Genomic DNA, 18104 nt, shown 5'->3' on the forward strand with positions numbered 1-18104 from the left:
CTGAGCTAAATCCCCAGCCCCACTTCTTCTTTTCTTATTGTTATTTCTTTCTCTTGCCTTAGCTTTTTGATTAGCTGAAGTTATGGATGTATGGATGTGTCCCACTATGCCCACCTTAGGCTGTATTTTGACTAGTATTATTAGGATTTTTTTTTTTCCTATTAGTTTGTTTCTTTAAAGAGCCAATGCACACAATTCTTTTAATGTAAATAATCATCCCTGGTTTTTAATTGAGGTGTTTATACCATTTATGTTTTATGAAATTCTTGAAAATTTCTTTTGAATCTGTCATGTATTTCTTTGTTAGTCCCATATGTTCCTTATTTCCTGTATCTTTTTTCTTGTTGAACTATTTTTTTTTGAGGTGAAATTCCCATCATATCCTATTAACCATTTAGAATGTTGACTTCAGTAGCATTTAGTACTTTGGCAGTGTTTTGTTTTGTTTTATTTTGGTTTTGAGTTAGAGTCTCTCACATGCAGCTCAGACTAGTCTTAAGCTTCCTTTGTAGGCCAGGCTCAGTGAACTTGATATCTTCCTGCTTTAGCCTCAGGTGCTGGAATTACATGTGTGTATCACCATACCTCACGTCTTGGTAATTTTAAAATTGGGTTCTTTGTCTTTTTATTGTTCAGTTGTAAGAATTTTTTACACATTCTAGATGTCAGATTGTCATCAAATACATGATACACAAATATTTTCACACACTGTGGGTTGTCTTTTTACTTTTTGACAGTGACCTTTGAAGCACAAAAGTTTGTAATTTTGTTCAAATTCAATTTACTTATTTTTCTTTTTGTTTGTGCTTTTGATTTTTTAGAAACCATTGCTAATGCAAGAATGTGAATATTTACATCTGTAATTTTTCTTAAGTTTTGTAGGTTAGCTTTTACATTTATATCCTGGATTCATTTTCAGTTAATTTTTGTGTATGCTGTGCTGTAGGGGGTGCACCTTCAATTTTTTGAATGTGGATGTGGAAGGTAGACTTAATTGTCAATTTGATTGGCTTGGGAGCTACCAAGGGTATTAGTAAAGCACACTTCTGGGTATTTCTGAGTGGGTCATAGAGGTATGACTTCCTTGGCCCTTCCTTTGTGGTGTTTTTCCTGTTTTTTGTTTCTCACTGCCATGATTTGAGCCACATTTCTCCACTACACTTTTGTGCTATGATGTTTCTGGTTTGGAGTAAACCATGGACTGAACCCTCTGAAAATGTGAGCCAAATATATACCTCTCCTGTTATGTTGTGAGTAGTTTGGTATTTTGTTTAGTAATAGGAAAACTGATCAAACCATATGTATGAAAAGACTATTTTGTCCTCACTGAATTTTTTTAGTTGATTATAAAAATTAGTTGATTATAAATGTAAGGGCTTATTTCTCAATTTCAGTTTTATTCTAGTTATCTATATATGTATCTAATGTCAATACTATTTAATTATTACAGCTTTTTGGTAAGGTTTGTAATTGGAAAGTATTTTTTTTTTCCAGAATTCCTTCCTTCAAGATTGTTGTGTTTCAAGTCCCTTGCATTACCATGTTTATTTTAGGAATAGTTGTTAATTTCATCAAAGGTTATTTAGATTTGATAGAGAGTGTATTGACTATGTAGATGCTAATAGCATTTCATCTTCTAATCCATGAACACAAGATATCTCTGCGTGTATTTAAATTTTTAAAAGTTTATTTCAACAGTTCTTCATAATATTCAGTGTAAATATCTTGTGTCTCTTTTTTAATTCTTGTGCATTTTAGTAATTTTACTTATATGGAACAGTACAGTTTTTCTTAATTGTATTTGTTCATTTTTAAATTGGTCTTAGAAATATAGTTGTATTTTATTTATAGCTTTTGTATCTTCTAACTTGAGTTTATTTGCGCTAATAATCTTTTTGTGTATTTCTTAACATTTTCTATATAAAAGACTATGTACTACTTGTTCTCATTTACTTTTCTTTTTTTCTTATTTCCTAGTTGTCCTGACTAGAAAGTACAGTGTTGGATAGAAATGAAATGATGAAAGCCATCATTTTTCTGATTTTGTAGTAAGGAAAATTTCAGTCTGTCACATTTTGAGGGTGGAGGTTGAAATAGGGTTTTGACATTGCAGGGTGGCCTTGAACTCACTGTGCAGCTCAAACTGGCTTTGAAGTTGCAATCCTCCTGTCCCAGTCTCCCCAGTGCTGGGATTACAGGTATATCCCACCCACACCTAGCTTAGGCTGTATTTAAATAAATGTCCTTAATCAAATTGAGAAACTTCCCTAACATTCATAGGGTTTTGCTTTTGTTAGATGTTTTTTCTGTATCTAAGATTATCATGTACTTTATGTCCTTTAGTCTTTTAAATTTTGTGTTATGTTTACTTTTTCTTTCTTGAATTTACTAATTGAATACTTTTCCCCTTTATTTTACTCCCTCCCATGTTTTTTGGTCTGTGTACCTGAAGATTTGCCAGTTTTACTGATATTTTCAATGTATCACCTTTAAAAATTTTTTTATTTTTATTAGTACACATTTCAGTACATAATGACTACATTCATGTTGGCAGGTTACATGTATGTAACACATCTTGATTCTTTTTTTCATCTCCCCCCCCCTTTTTTTTTCTGGTACCAGGAATCGATCTCACGACCTTGAGCTTGCCAGGCAGGCACTGTGCCGCTGAGCTAAATCCCCAGCCCCTCCCTTCCCCTCTTTATCTCTCCCCTGTCTGGCTCATGGTCACCTTCCTTTTTGTATAAGCTCCATCTTCCTGTTTTGTATTACTGATCTTTTATTTTGCTCTTTATTTACATATTGGGTTTCTTATATAAGAGAAATCATGTGATATTTAAGCCTATGTGTCTGATTTATTTCAATTAATACAGTTTTAAGGTACATTCATTTTCCTAGAAATGACTCATTTATCTTTCTTTGTGGTAGAGTAGTATAAAATTGTGTATAAACCCCACATTTTCTTCATTCAGTCATCTGTTGATCAACATAACAGGCCACTTGCAAGTTTTAGCTATGATGAATTTTACTACTGTAAACACGAGTATGCATATATCACTATACTATGATGTCTTTAGCTCTTACAGAAAGATACTTAGGGTAGGGAATAGCTGGATTGAACTAGATGTCTGGCTTTAGTTTTTTTAAGGAATTGCCATACTGATTTCCATAGTGCTTGACCTACTGTACATGCCTACCAGCACTATAGAAAAGATTCCTCTTGCCCTGCAGCTTCCTAGCACTTGTTATTTGATTATGCGATGATAGCCATTCTTTCTGGAGTAGGTTGGAATCTTGAATTTGTATTTTGTGGCTGACTAGAGAAGTTGAACATTCTTCATGTATTTATTGGGCATTTCTGCTTCCTCTTCTGAGATGTGTTTATTTGTTTCAGTTGCCCATTTTTTGATTGGTTCTTTTATTTGGAAGGGGCTCTGGTTTTTTGAGTTCTTTATATATTTTAGCTATTCATTAGTCCTCTGTCTGAGGAATACCTGGCAAAATTTTTCACTCTGGAGGTTGTCTCTTTATTCTGTTGGTTGTTTCTTTTGCTGTGCAGAAGCTTTTTGATTTGACATAATCCTACTTGTTGATTCTTTTTCTTTCTCTTTTCTTCTTTTTTTTTGGTCTTTTTGAGATAGGGTCTTGCTATGTAGTTCAGGCTGGCTTTGAGCTCACTTTGTAGCCCAGTCTAATCTCGAACTTTCAGTGATCCTCCTGCCTCAGCCTCTTGAGTGCTGGGATTACATGTGTGTGCCACCATGCCTGGCTGTTTGATTCTTGATGTTATTTCTTACGCCATTCGGGTTCTGTTCAAAAAGTTGTAGACTGTACATATGTCTTCAAGTTTCACCTATTTTATCTTCCAGTGGATTATTTCTGTTATAATATCCAGGTCTTTGATCTGTTTCGATTTTATTTTATCGATATGGGTCTAGATTCAGTCTTCTCCATGTAGATAGCTAGTTTTCCCAGCACCATTTGTTAAGGAGAGACTATCTTCCCTCTAGCATATGTTTTGGCCCCGTTGTCAAAGACCAAGTGGCTGAATGATCCCCAGGGTTCTTTCTACATCCTCTATTCTGTTCAATACCATGCTGATTTCTTTACTGTAGCTTTGTAATATGACTTGAAGTCCAGCATTGTGATGCCTCCTGCTTTATTCTTGTTACCCAGGATTGCTTTGCTATTTTGGGCCTCTTCTGTTTCCCTATGAATTTTAGGATTGCTTTTTCTTGTTGAGGTATGCTGTTGTTATTGATTGGGATTGTATTAACTGTATATGTCAGTTTTAGAAGTATGGCGATTTTAACAATACTTTTTTTTGTTTGTTTTTATACTGGGAGTCAAACTCGGGGCCTTATGCTTGCCAGGCAGGTGCTGTGCTGCTGAGCTGCATCACTGATCCCATTTTAATAATACTTGAAGACCCAACTTTTAGTTTACTAATTTTCTTTGTTATTTTTGTATTGGCTATTTATTTCATCATCATTATTATTTTCATTTCTATTTTCTTGTTTGTGGTAGTTGGGGTTACATTCAGGGGTGCCCTACCATTAAACTCAAACCCCAACCCCAAGTATGTACATATGTATTTTTTTTTTTTTTTCTTCGTTTTTCTCCGGTACCGGGAACCGAACTCATGACCTTGCGCTTGCCAGGCAGGCACTTTGCCGCTGAGCTAAATCCCCAGCCCTTGTACATATGTATTTTGGCAACAGGGTCTCACCATGTAGTGTGGGCTGGACTTGAACTATGTTGCGCAGACTAGCTTCAAGCCTGCCGTGATCCTCCTGCCTCAAGCTCTCAAATGATGGCATTACAGGCCTGTGTTACCATGCCTGGCTCCTTTTTATTTTTACTTTGGAGATAAGGTCTCCCTAAGTTGCTCAGGCTTCCGTGAACTTCTGGTTCTCTTGACTGGGATATGGGTATGTGCCAGTGCTCTCAGTTCTTTCCTATTTTCTTAAGGTGGCAGTTAGTTTATTGATTTGGGATCTTTTCTCTTTCTAAATACAGCCTTTTACAGGTATAAAGTTGCTTCTGAGTACTTATTCAGCTATGTCCTATATATTGTTGTGGTGTTTTTCTTCATCTCAAAATATAATCAATCTCCCTCCCTCCCTCCCTTCTTCTCTTCCTCCCTTCCTTCCTTCCTTCCTTCCTTATTACTGATTCTTTATTCGCTTATGTTTTCCTCTGAGTCCTTCTAGTAAATTTTATTTTGGTTAATGTAATTTCAGCACCTGAATTTTTATAGTTTTTACAACTTGTACCCTGTTTTGGGTATTTTGTATTGTTAAGGCATCTTTGCCATACTTGTTTGAAAATATTTAATACAGCAAATATAAAGTCTTTGCCTAGTAAATTGAACATCTAGGGTTTGTCAACATCTGGGCTTTGACAGTTTCTACTATTTTCTGATGACCATGGTTTGCTTCTTTGCATGTCTCTCAACTCTTCGTTGAAAACTGGGATTTTAAATAACATGAACTTCTGTGAAGTCTCTATTCTTTTATTGCATGAGGCCATCAAAGTGAGTAAGGCTGTCAAAATTCTGCACAGTTATCCTAGTGGTCAGCACAGTCTGGCAAGTATTTCTTTAAATTTCTAGAAGTGTCAAGGCTACCAGTCTTTCCTTTGAGGTTTTTAATACTTGGTAGGGTCCTTCATGCTCTACCAAGGAGTTATCAACTCTACCTTAATTTTCACTTCCTGCTAACACAGAGCCTCAAGTTCAAACTTGTCTAAGATCTTACCTGAGCAAGCACATGGCCTTCTACATGCCCAGGAATATTTTAAAAAATTTTCAAAGCCCAAATTTTGTACTTGTCACTCATCACCTTTTCCTTTAAGTTGTTGGTTGTCTTGCCTTTTTGTTTTTGGTCTTATCCTGTTATCCCTTCTTTAGGCAGTTGCAATGTTTAAATAATTGTTTTAGATTATTTCTCCCCCCTTCTGTCTGTCTGTCTGTCTGTCTCTCTCTCACACACACGCAGACACACACATATTAGTAGGAGGTGTACAGAGGCTGTTCTGAGTGAGTGATTTCTGAGTTAGGTCAAAATAGGCAACCTTTTAAATGAATTTTCCAGGGAGATGCCAGACATCTGGTCAAATTATGGGACATAGGACTTTGGAAGACCTCAAACTCTGTTGTGGTCCTGGGCTTTCACAGTGATGTATTTAAATCAGGAATGTAAGTATTCATGAGAGTATTTGTGAAGATTTTCAGGAATGTGTGCATTTATTACTATCACTGTAGAATAATTTCTTAATACTCATTACATTGAAATTTCACAGAAATTTAAGTGCATGCATAGTAAGTAGAACAGTGTTTCTCAAACTTTAGCTTGCATTTGAACCCAAGGGAGGGATTAAGACAGATTGCTAGGCTGTAAACTCAGAATTTCTAACATGATTGATTCTGTGAAATGTCTAACAGGTGCTGCTTCTGTAAAATTTCCAGGTAATGCTGATGCTTTTGATTTTGACCACACTGAGAACTATTGGAGTAGAAATGTAGTTGTTGGGGCATCAATCAAGTTTACCTTGTCAGCCTGTCTTGTATGTGTGGGTAGATCCTGCATGTGCACTCTGTACTCTGCACTCGGCACAGGTACAGGTTAGGACACTCATGGGTTTGCATTCAGGGCTTCTTCAGTAAATGGCTAATTTAGAGGGTGTGTCATTCTCAGAGATCATATAGAGTAGGAGGAAAACACTGCAATGTTACACTTTTTTAGTTTGGTTCCTTCAAATATATTATGAATGGTTGTGCTACGGCAGTGGCACTGTTTTCTTCCCTCCAGTGCCAGAGATAAGACAGACTTCACAATTGCTAGGCAAGTGCTTTATCACTGACATACATCTCTAGCTCTTTTTTCTTTTGTTTTAAATTTTAAGTTTTATTGAGCTATAACTTATAATACAGTGTATATGTTTGATACAGGTGTACACCCACATGGCCATCATCATGCAGTGAAGATTTAGAAATAGCTTCATCTCCTCTTGGGCCCTATTGTGAACATTTCCCAATCCCAGCTCCATTCCCAAACAGCTTCTGATCTGCTTCCTTATTACTATTGTTTTGCCTTTTCTAGAATTTAATATAGATGGTTTGTATAATATATACTCAATTTCTGTTTTCTTCTGCTTCATATAATGTTAGCACATGGTCATTGATGTGTCTGTCATTAGCTTACTTTGTGGATGGTCATTATTCCTTTGCATAGTGTATACTATAGTTAATGATTTAGGAAGTTTATCGCTTTTAATTCTTTCATAATGAATATAGCTTTGTTTCAAATAAGTGTGGTAAAATGTACTTTAATAATGAAAGTTCAAAGAAAATTAAAGTTCATTTATATAGTTTTAAAATTGTAGAGTATAATTATTCATTTATATAGTTGTATTATAATTCTTTTCCTGGTCCCTTGTTAATTTAAACTTAGCAAGTTTTTTTAGAAAATATGAGTATAGCTCCATTAAGAACATTTTTCTGGCTCAGGAATTTGAAAAAACCTCGTGAATAGCTAATTTGAAGACAACAATATGCAATGTAACAACCATTGTTGAATTCCTGTCATCTTGTTTAGTGAAATTCTATATCATTTCTAATGTTTTTTTATTATTTTTATTCTCTTTAAAATAAAAACAAGCATTAGATTTTTAAAATTAATTCTTTCACTAAAGAGTAGAAAGTAAAATCTACTTTATGTATATTTACACATTACACACATACACACACACATATTTTTTGTTTGTTTTTATGCAGGGTTTTACAGTGTAATTCAGGCTTGCCTTGAACTTATTATGTAGCACAGGCTGGCTTCGAACTCTCAGTAGTCTTCTTGCCTCAGCCTCCCTAGTGATGGGATTATAGGCATGTGCCAACACACCCAGCTTGATTTGTTTTTGAGACAGGATTTCTATATACAATCCAGGCTGGCCTTGGACTCAGTATTCTCCTGCCTCAGCCTTTTGAGTACTAAGATTACATGCTTGTGCCACCGAGCCTACCTCTATTTGGTCTTTTTGTTATTAATTGCTTTATTTTACCTGAGCTATTAGTATGAATCTGAACGTAAGTAAATTACCTATTAACTCCTTTGCAGTTTGTCTCTTAGAGCTGACCTAAGCAGTTTTCTTGTTTGCTTTTGTTTTTAAGACAGAGTCTCACTATGTAGTGCAGGCAGAGCTTGAACTCACTATGTAGTCCCGGCTGGTGTTGAACTCATGGCGATCCTTCTGCCTCTGCCTCCGGAGTGCTGGGGGTTATAGGTGTGCACCACTATGCCTGGTTTAAGCAGGATTTTAAAGCTTATATATTTTTTTAAATGAAACTGATGAGAATTACTTATTTTGTCTGACAGGCCTTTGGAAATGCGAAGACTGCTCATAATAACAATTCCAGTCGTTTTGGCAAGTTTATTCAAGTAAATTACCAGGAAACAGGCACTGTACTTGGGTAAGTGCTGCAGCTGAGCAGTAATAGGAGGTTGTGGAGCATGTTTATTTTTGTTGTTACTTACATTGTAGCTACAGACCAGTGGTGGCTAACCTATGGCACACGTGTTGTTTTTCCTTTTAAGACAAAAGATGTTAATGTATGAGGTTTTTTTCTAAAGTCTCAGTCAGGTTTAATGGCAATGTGCACACTTTGTGATAAGTAAGTGGGTTTTGGGTTGTGGTTTGGGCTATCATCTCTAAAAGGTTCACCATCACTGCTGTGGACTGTGTGTGACATTTGTGTTTGCATTAAAACTGTCTTCATTTTTTTTTTCTTTTCCCTTTTGGAAAACATCAAACATCAGAAAAGTTGTGAGACTGATCTTAACACTCATGCACCCTTAACTTAGATTAATTGTTAACACTTTGCTGCATTTACTTTGCTCTGTATTCTATTGTGCATACATTCATTGTTTGAATGGTTTTGAAGATGGAGATATACTGTGATTACCTAATTAACTCTATTTCCCAAACAACCACATTTTCTACATATCCGTATTAACTATTCTTATAATTAGGAAATTTAATTTGGTTACAATAATAATTCTTATATAGTCTTACGATCAGAGTCCCTTGGTTGTGCCAACAGAATTCTTTGTAGCTTTAAAAAAACTTAATAGACTCTTATTTTTTAAAGCAGTTTTAGGTTCATTTTTTAGAGCAGTTTTAGGTTCAAAAAATAAGGGGGAAATATAAAGTTCCCACATAATCCTTTCAAACTATCCTTCGTACCCGTACAATTTTCTCCTACTTTAAATACCTTGCACTGCACTTGTACAGCTCCTAGTATTCCTTCAGTTCTTGTACTATATCCCTTCAGACTTTTCCTTTAATTTCCCCTATTATAAATATCTTGTGTTAATGTGACCTATTTGTTAAAATTGATGAGTCAGTGTTGAGATTGATTTAAACTGAGTGATTGATTTATACTTATTGTAGTGCTGGGGATTGAATCCAGGGTTGCTCTTCCACAGAGCCACATCCCCAACCCTTTTATTTTTATTTTTATTTTTATTTTTCATACTGGGGATCGAACTCGTGACTCTGCGCTTTGCAGGCAGGTGCTTGTGCCGCTGAGCTATATCCCCAGCCCCTTATTTTTTATTTTGAGACAAGTTCTCCCTAAAATTGTCTAAGTTGTGATCCTCCTGTCTCAGTCTCCAGAGAGCTGGGATATACAGGCATGTGACACTATGCCCTGTAATATTTCTTATTAACTTTAAAGTGCGTAATTTGCATTAAGGTTCACTGTTTGTCCTATACATTCTGTGGATTTTGACAAATAATGTAAGACAGGTACACACCAGTATAGGTCCATATAGCATAGTTTTACTACCCTGAAAATCCTGTATTCTGCCTATTCAATCTGCTACTGCTAATCATTGGCAATTAATAATCTCTTTATTGTCTCCATAGTTTTGCCTTTTTCAGAATACCTTATAGTTGATTTCATACTCTATGTAGCCTTTTTAGATTGTATTCATTAACTTCTGTATTTCTGCCTGGCTTGATTTCATTGGATTAATGTTAAATTTATATATCACTTGGAAATAATTAACATTTTTGTGCTTTTTTTGGATTGTCTTAAATTTTTAAAAATAATTCTGGTTGAGATTCTTCCAAAGTATTTTATTGTATTCTAATTTTTTTGCTATTATGTGATTTTTCTCCTCCATTTTTTGAGTTGCATTTTGTATATATGGAGGCTATTTTCATATTAATTTTATATCTACTTTGCTGAATTTTGTTTATTTTATTATTGTTTCTCATCTTCTAGATATATTATCCTATCTGCAGAAAAAGAGATTGTTTACTTTCTTTCATTGTCTGTATTTCTGATTATTTTCTGTCGTTTTGTTTTGTTTTTTTTTGTACTAGAAATTGAACACAGGAGCTCACGCTTGCTGGGCAGGTGCTGTGCTGCTGAGCTATATCCTTGGCCTTATTTTCTGTCTTTTCTGATTTATTTCTAGTACTATGTTAGCTTTCCATTCTTTAAAGGATGAAAGGCTAATTTTGGCTTAAGGGTTTAGAGGTTTCAGTCCATGATTGGCTCCATTGCTTGTAGGCCTATGAGAGGCAAAACATCATGGTGAGGAGTGTGTGGTGGAATAAAGCTACTCACCTCACAGCAGGTGGGAAGTGAAGGTGCGAGAGAGGAAGGGCCAGGGCGCAAGTGTACACACACACACACCAGTGACCTAACGTTCCTTTACATGAATGCCTTTACCGTTTCTCTTTTCTCCACTATATGTAAAATACTGGCTTTAGGGCCTTTTATTATATGACCCAGTTAAGCATTAATTTTGATTTTCTTAAGTGTTTTTGTGAGTAATGGGTATTGAATTATCTTGAAGGCCTTTTTGACATCTGTAGAAATAAACATGTTTTGCTGGGTGTGGTGGTGCATGCCTGTGATCCTAGCACTTGGGAGGCTGAGGCAGGAGGATCATTTTGATTTTGAGGCCAGCCTGGGCTACAAAGTGATTTCAAGACCAGCCTGAACTATGTAGTGAGACCCTATCTCAAAAAAAGACCACCCCCCAAAAAAGAGAAATAAATATATCTTCACTGTGAGATCAGTTAATCCTGTACTGTTTTCCCCTCAATGTTGAACCATTTTGTGTTACCAGGAAAAAGAATCTCACTTGTGTTAAGGTTCACTTTTTGTTCAGTGCACACACACACTCATGTATTTATGTATGTGCACACACAGTTTGCTTGTTGTGTTCTGTTTGCTAATTTTTACTGTAATTTTTGCATCCCTCTGAATAAACAGGGTTTGAGCTATACTTTTAAAAATGCTAATGTATGCTTATGTCTCATTACTTCTGTATTTAAATTGTAAAAATTTTACCAAAACTATACCCCACCTCCATTGAACCCAAATTAGAACCAGTTAAAGTGAACAAGGACACTAAGTCTGTCTTCATGGTGAGTTTCATAGATCATTTTTTTCTTGATTCTGAAGGCTAATCTGTTTGCCGAGGTAGAGTTGGTACTTTCACTCGATGGTTGGGCTGCATTTTTTTTTTAGTGTGTATGATTGTGCTGCTAGAGAGATTGACAATAGTTAAAGTCATGTACATTGCTTTATAACTTACAAAGTTATAAAGAATTACTCATTGATTCTCAAGGCAGATTTGTGAATTAGAAATGGCAGATGTTTGTTTTCACTTTTTTTTTTTTTTTTTGTCTTTTTGTGACAGGGTTTTCCTATGCAGTTCAGGCTGGCCTTGAACTCACTTTGTAGTGGAGCCTGGCCTCAAAGCCGCAAACTTGCAGCAATCCTCCTTCCTCAGCCTCCCAAATGCTGGGATTACAGGTGTGCACCACCACACATGGCCTTCACTTTTATTTCTATACTTTAAAAAAATATTTCTAATTCACTTTTTAATTTTTAAAATACTTTGGTTTTTTGAAACAAGGTCTCGCTGTGTAGTCCAGGCTGACCTTGAACTCACTGGGTATCCCAGGCTGGCCTGGAACTTGTGGCGATCCTCATGCCTCAGCCTCTCAAGTGCTGGGATTGAAGGAATGTGCCATCACGTCTGGCTGTTTTCACATTTAGTGGAGGGAATTCAGAGTCTCATGTGTTAAGTGACTACCTACAAACTTTCTCATCAATGATGAGCCAAAACGTCTTAATACAGTGACAAATTTATTTTTATTTATTTATTTTTTTTACAGTGACAAATTTATATTGAACAGTTTCAACTTTTACTTACTTTCACTAATTTAGTTAAGAGTTGCAGAGCACTGCCAGGCACTGTGCTAAATATAGTGGTACCTTGGTTCATGGATGGTTTCATTTGTGAACAGTTTGGTTTGCAAACAGAAACGTTTGGCAAAATTTTTTGTTTGCAAACTTTGCAATGAGTGTGGAACACCTCCATGGCCATCTTTCCCAGAATTAAGTTCATGAATCAAGGAACCACTGTATTGAGTATATAACAGAAAATGTAGACATACTGTTTGTGTTTAAAGCTCTCATAGTCTCTTTGTAAACAGTAATATTATATAAGTTGACTGCATTAAAATAAGCAGAATGCTTGAAATGTGTGTCTGGAGGCATTAACAAAAAAGATAGTTTTATCTTGAGTATTAAAAATTTGCTAAGCAGAAGTGGGAAATCACCAGTTGAGAAATTGCCATAGCAGATGAGTGGGATCATGATAAGAGCTTGGTGTATTTGAGGAGATAAGTTGATGGCTATACAGTATGGTATTGGTGGTCAGTTGGCATCAGATTGTGATAAAACTAGTGTTTATACTTTCTTTAATATTGTGAAGTTGACTTTTAGAAGGATTTGATATAATAAAAGTCAAATAAACACAAAAGTAAAGAGAAAAAATAGTGTAAGAAACTCCCAGTTAGAGTCAACTGTGATTACTGTTTGCCATGTTTGCTTCACCTGTTCCTTTCTTCTTTTTCTGTGATGACTTAAACATCCCACACATGTCAGTTTTCCTCTACATATGTTGGTATAGTGAGCATAATATATAGGCTGGAAAGGAGGAAAGAGTTGTCCAGAAAGTAGTATGTTGGTGCAAATTGAAAGACAGACCCTCTGTAGTTAAAACAGCCCAGGTTTGGATCATAGCTTACCGGTTCATATCATAGTTTGCTGCTGCTAGTGTAGAATCTTAGTATCTTTGAACATCAGTTTCTACTTTTATAAAATGAGGGCAGTAACTTTTTCAATGCAGGGTGTTATGAGACTTTATCATATTTATATCTACTCCTTTTCTCCCATTTTGAGCAAGTAGTAGCTTATTTCAGTAGTTCAGAGAGTAGCAGTGATCATGATAGTTCAGAAGTGACAAATTTAATTGGTGGTGCTAGCAACAGTGGGTTTGCAAAGAAGACACACTTGAACTTCATTTTAATACAGGAATGAAATTCGCTGACCTGAGATTGGGAATAGAGTAAGGAATCGAAGTGAAAGGAAGAGCAAGAGTAGTCCAGTCAGGGCTACATGTTATGCTTGAGAAGATAGCCTGTATTTGTGTCTGAAGTGGAGAGCATATCATGGAGAGGACTTGGGGGAAGTTTAGCTCAAGATTGAAATTTTGAAGCAGAGGTCATTATGTAAGTAATCTCGATCTGGTAGTCTATAGTTTTAAAATTTCATGTCATTCTAACCAGGGTGACAGGTCCTGAGAACGAGGTGCCCACGGATGAAAAGGAAAGTAAGACAAGAAAAACGAGAGGCAGAAGTCTGGGATCAGGGGGCTTACAGCCTCTCGGCCTGCAGCCCCGATTACCAATCCTGTCACCTTTTATTGAGCTAGAACCAAGGGCTTAGCTAGTACAAATGGGTGGATACCAAACGTTTTAGTAATTAAAGCATTATTCTTCTCCAGTTCTGCTTCTTATGTTGCTGGCAACAATCCCCAGGTGGGCCTCCCACACCCAGCACTACGCTTACTCAGTTCAGCTGGGGGTTATAAGTTGACTACCAGTTACCAATCCACTACAATCACAGTCATTACTTCCCAATAATTGGGATCTCCTGAAATTCAAATACACTCTTATCTTCAGGTGAAAGGTTTCAGTTAATTTTTGCAACAATAAACAAATCATTGTGTGTCCTCAGTGCTTTCTAATCAAAGAATGTCCTTCTCTACAATTTCAGATTATAGAAACCCTTTTTCTAGTGAGATCTTACCGCATTGTTCCCATGGGGATAAGAGACACTGAAGACTTGAAAGGCACAGTCTAGACAATAAAACAAAGTATCAGAAATACACTTGATGTTGCATTTCCTCACTGCTTTCACATAAAGTTCATTTCTGTGGCTCATAGTGTATTTGCTCTTAATGGAGTCCACTTACTTGGCTGTCTCATTCTCTAGTCAGTCTATGATTCATGACTTGCTGAAATAATACATGGGTAGCACTAACAGCATCCATAGCACAGTGATAATGTTAAATGTGCTGAAATGATCTGGAGCATGTTCTTTATATTTTTGTACTATCTGTAAATAAGTGTATCTTACGTTAAACTTTAGTATTTATGTCGACCAATTTTATTTTTCTTCTAGTGCCTATGTTGAAAAATACCTATTGGAGAAGTCTAGACTCGTTTATCAAGAGCATAATGAACGGTACATGTTTTTATTTGTATATTTAGATCAAGTTAATATTAGTGTCATGCAGATTGACTTGTAGGTTACTTGTATGTTATGACCATCAGTTCATTTTACATCATGTATACCTTACGTGTAATTGCTATTTCTTTCAAGAAAGAATACTGCATTATTTTAGAGGCTGTGAAGAGGAGAATATTTGGTATATAATGGAAATTGTTGTTTATTCTGGATTCTAGGCAAACTATCACAACAGGAAGACTGTTTCTCAGGTTTCCTTTGGACCATGGTTCCATTTTCTAATTACATAAAGATTTAAACAAAGATCTTAATGCTGTTATAATATTTGAGACCTGTGGGACTTTAAAGATGATACGTGTAGTATCATTCAGATGAAGAAACTGAAAAAGAGAAGTAAATGAGTAGTTTTATGCCACAGTGAGACATAATAATGTTCAGAGTTTGAAGTTAAACAGCCTATAATCAAATCTTGGATAAGCCTTGGACATCTCACTTCTCTGCTTCTTAAGTATTCTTATTTTACAAATGGAAAACCATTCTAGAGTTGGTCATACCTGGTAAGAATTTATCCATTAGTTGTAGGTTATCTCACTTATTTCTTACAAACTTTTTTTTATTTCTGTAGAGTTGTTAGTCATGTTCTCCTTTCTTTAGTTCCTACATTTGAATATATCTCTTGCTTGTTTCTTGCATCAGTTTATTTTTTTAAATTTTTAAATTTATTTTTTTTTCCGGTACCGGGAATCGAACTCATGACCTCGCGCTTGCTAGGCAGGCGCTGTGCTGCTGAGCTAAATCCCCAGCCCCTCTTTCATCAGTTTAGATAAAGGTTAATTTTGTAGTTATTTTCAAAGAACCATTTTTAAAAATTGATGTTCTTTATTTTATTCTATTCTCTAATTCATCTCTAAGACTATTCTCTTGTGTTTGCTTCGGTTTATTGTTTCTTAGTTCTTTCTTTTATTTTATTTTTTGAGACTGGATATTGTTGTGTAGCTCAGGCTGGTCTTGAACTCACTATGTGGTCCAGGGTTGCCTGGAACTTGCAGCAGTCCTTCTGCATCAGCCTCCTGAGTGCTGGGATTACAGGTGTGTGCCACCACATTCAGATGAGCTGCTTTTCTTGAATAAACACTCCCTGGATTGCTGCAAACTTTTTGGTTAATTTCCGGAGTTCTGCAAAAGTTTATTATTCTTTTTTTTTTTTATTTTGAGACAGGATCTCACTATGCAGTTTAGGCTGGCCTTGAGCTCACTTTGTAGCCCAGGCTGGTCTCGAACTCACAACAATTCTCCTGCCTCAACCTCTCAAGTACTGGTATTACAGGTGTGCATCACTACGCCTGGCTGCAAAAGTTATATCTGACAAATTTGCTAGGTTCCTCATTGATGTTAGGGAATACAGAATTTTCAGAAGTCCTCATTTTGCTATTTTTCTGTCTTCATCTCTCTTTTCTATTCATCGTCTAAAGTATCATTCTGTAGGAGTACTTAAATATTGAATTACCACATATTAAAACAGGAAATAAAGTGAACATATTTTACTAGTAAATGTTTTATTTATTTTTTGTTAAGTGAGTACCATAAATCATGTTCATTATAAAGCTATGCTTTTCTTTGTTTCCAACAGGAATTACCATGTCTTCTATTACCTCCTGGCAGGAGCAAGTGAAGAAGAGAGGTTAGCATTCCACCTTAAACAACCAGAAGAGTATCATTACCTCAATCAGGTGAGAGTTCTTGAAAAGCATCTTGAAATGTAGAACAGAATTGAAAAAGGCTTTTGTTCCAAAACCTGGTAATGGTTTTTTTTTTTTTTTTTTGGAGACAGGATCTCGCTTGTAGTTCAGGCTGGCCTTGAACTCATGACAATGCTCCTGCCTCAGCCTGCTGAGTGTTGGGCTTACAGGCATGCACCACCATGCCTGTCCTGGTAGTGGACATTAACTAGCATTTTCATACATGTAATCTAAAAATTTATGTCTGTAATTTTCAAATTAAAAATTCCTATCCTTCTATGAATGTTAAAAAGTTAACTTAGTTCTTTTTGTGTTTTGTGAGAATCTTTAAGAAAAAAATAATGATTTTGATCTTTCCATATCAGAAAAGTGGTATATTCTTTCCAGAGTGACTGTTACACATCCCAGAAGGATAAATGTTAGTAATGATTAATGCTTGTCTTTTGCAAGGGATTACTTGAAATCTGATTGGCATGCTTTGCAGTCTAGTACACTTACCGCTTTACATGGTATTATGATACTGACTTGAGTATGACTATATAATTTGGTAAATAGTTCTTATAAATATTCAGCACGAAGCTCTCAAAGGCAAGTGACTTAGAGAAGTTGAGTCTTTCCTTTAAACTCTAGAAACTTACCTCTAATCTTCTATAAAAGGAGTGATTTTCACAACTTTTCATAACATTGATTTCTCTTAATTTTATTTCTCATATTAACCAACATTAATGGAATTAGTAGAACAATAGACCATTTAAATAATATATTGTTTTTCCTTAGTTTTTGTTTGAGGCAAGATATAATATCCATGGAAAAATTCTTTTGTTGCAGTTAATGAAATCTTACATAGATTTTTGCAACTAACTGACACTTTGATAATGACTCAAAGATTGTAGTATGGCTGGGTATGGTGGCACATGCCTGTAGTTCCAGGACTTGGGAGGTCAAGGCAGGAGGATTGCCATGAGTATGATGCCATCGTGGGCTACATAGTGAGTTCAGGGCCAGCCTGAGTCACATAGCAAGACTGTGTCTCAAAAACAAAAATAACAACAACAAACAGTGTAGTAAGAATTTAGGGTTATGAAAGTAACATCTTACACTTTTCCCAAGATACATAGTGTGCTATATAACTGGTATTTCTTTATTTTGAAATTAAATGTTAATATAAACCATCTTTATTAATATATCAGGAATTTCAAAATTATGTGAAATACTACTTTCTGTTATAATACCAGGTATTCTCACAGTGGAATTAAGTAAAATTTTAAAAACTTATAATTCAACTTTTGAATTTTTCTCTCCTGTTTAAATTATTTGCTTTGTATTTGTGTGATAAAATGATTTATTTTTTAAAGTAATGTGAGATGATAGTTATTAGTAATAGAAAATACATCTTTTTTACTACCTTTTTTTATCTTTTTATAATCAGTGGTCATTGCATTCTTGTTATAATATCAGTCTTAGGATATGGGACCAGCAGTTAATGTAAGAATCAGAGTCACAAATCAGGCCCCCCAAAATCAAAGACCCAATCCAAAAATGGGCATCTGAGATGAATATATACTTCTCAGATGAAGAAATACAAATGGCAAATAAATATATGAAAAAATGTTTAACATCATTGGTCATTTGAGGAATGCAAATTAAGACTACACTGAGAGGGGCTGGGGATTTAGCTCAGCGGCAAAGCGCCTGCCTGGCAAGCGCAAGGTCGTGAGTTCGGTTCCCGGTACCGGGGGGTG

General features: G+C 35.6%; 1 protein-coding gene across 7 annotated transcripts in view; it reads left to right on the forward strand.

Annotated features, from left to right (window-relative positions):
* Myo9a (myosin IXA) overlaps positions 1 to 18104 on the forward strand; it is a 207138-nt gene that overhangs the window by 13234 nt on the left and 175800 nt on the right. For all 7 annotated transcript variants that reach the window (XM_013518986.1, XM_013518991.1, XM_013518987.1 and 4 more), the window contains exons 2-4: positions 8376 to 8470; positions 14558 to 14620; positions 16254 to 16353. In XM_013518986.1, coding sequence (XP_013374440.1) covers positions 8376 to 8470; positions 14558 to 14620; positions 16254 to 16353 — 258 coding nt within the window. The remainder of the gene's footprint in view (positions 1 to 8375; positions 8471 to 14557; positions 14621 to 16253; positions 16354 to 18104) is intronic.

This window comes from Chinchilla lanigera, unplaced genomic scaffold, assembly GCF_000276665.1.
Source record: "Chinchilla lanigera isolate Chin_1 unplaced genomic scaffold, ChiLan1.0 scaffold00049, whole genome shotgun sequence".
Lineage (NCBI taxonomy): Eukaryota > Metazoa > Chordata > Mammalia > Rodentia > Chinchillidae > Chinchilla > Chinchilla lanigera.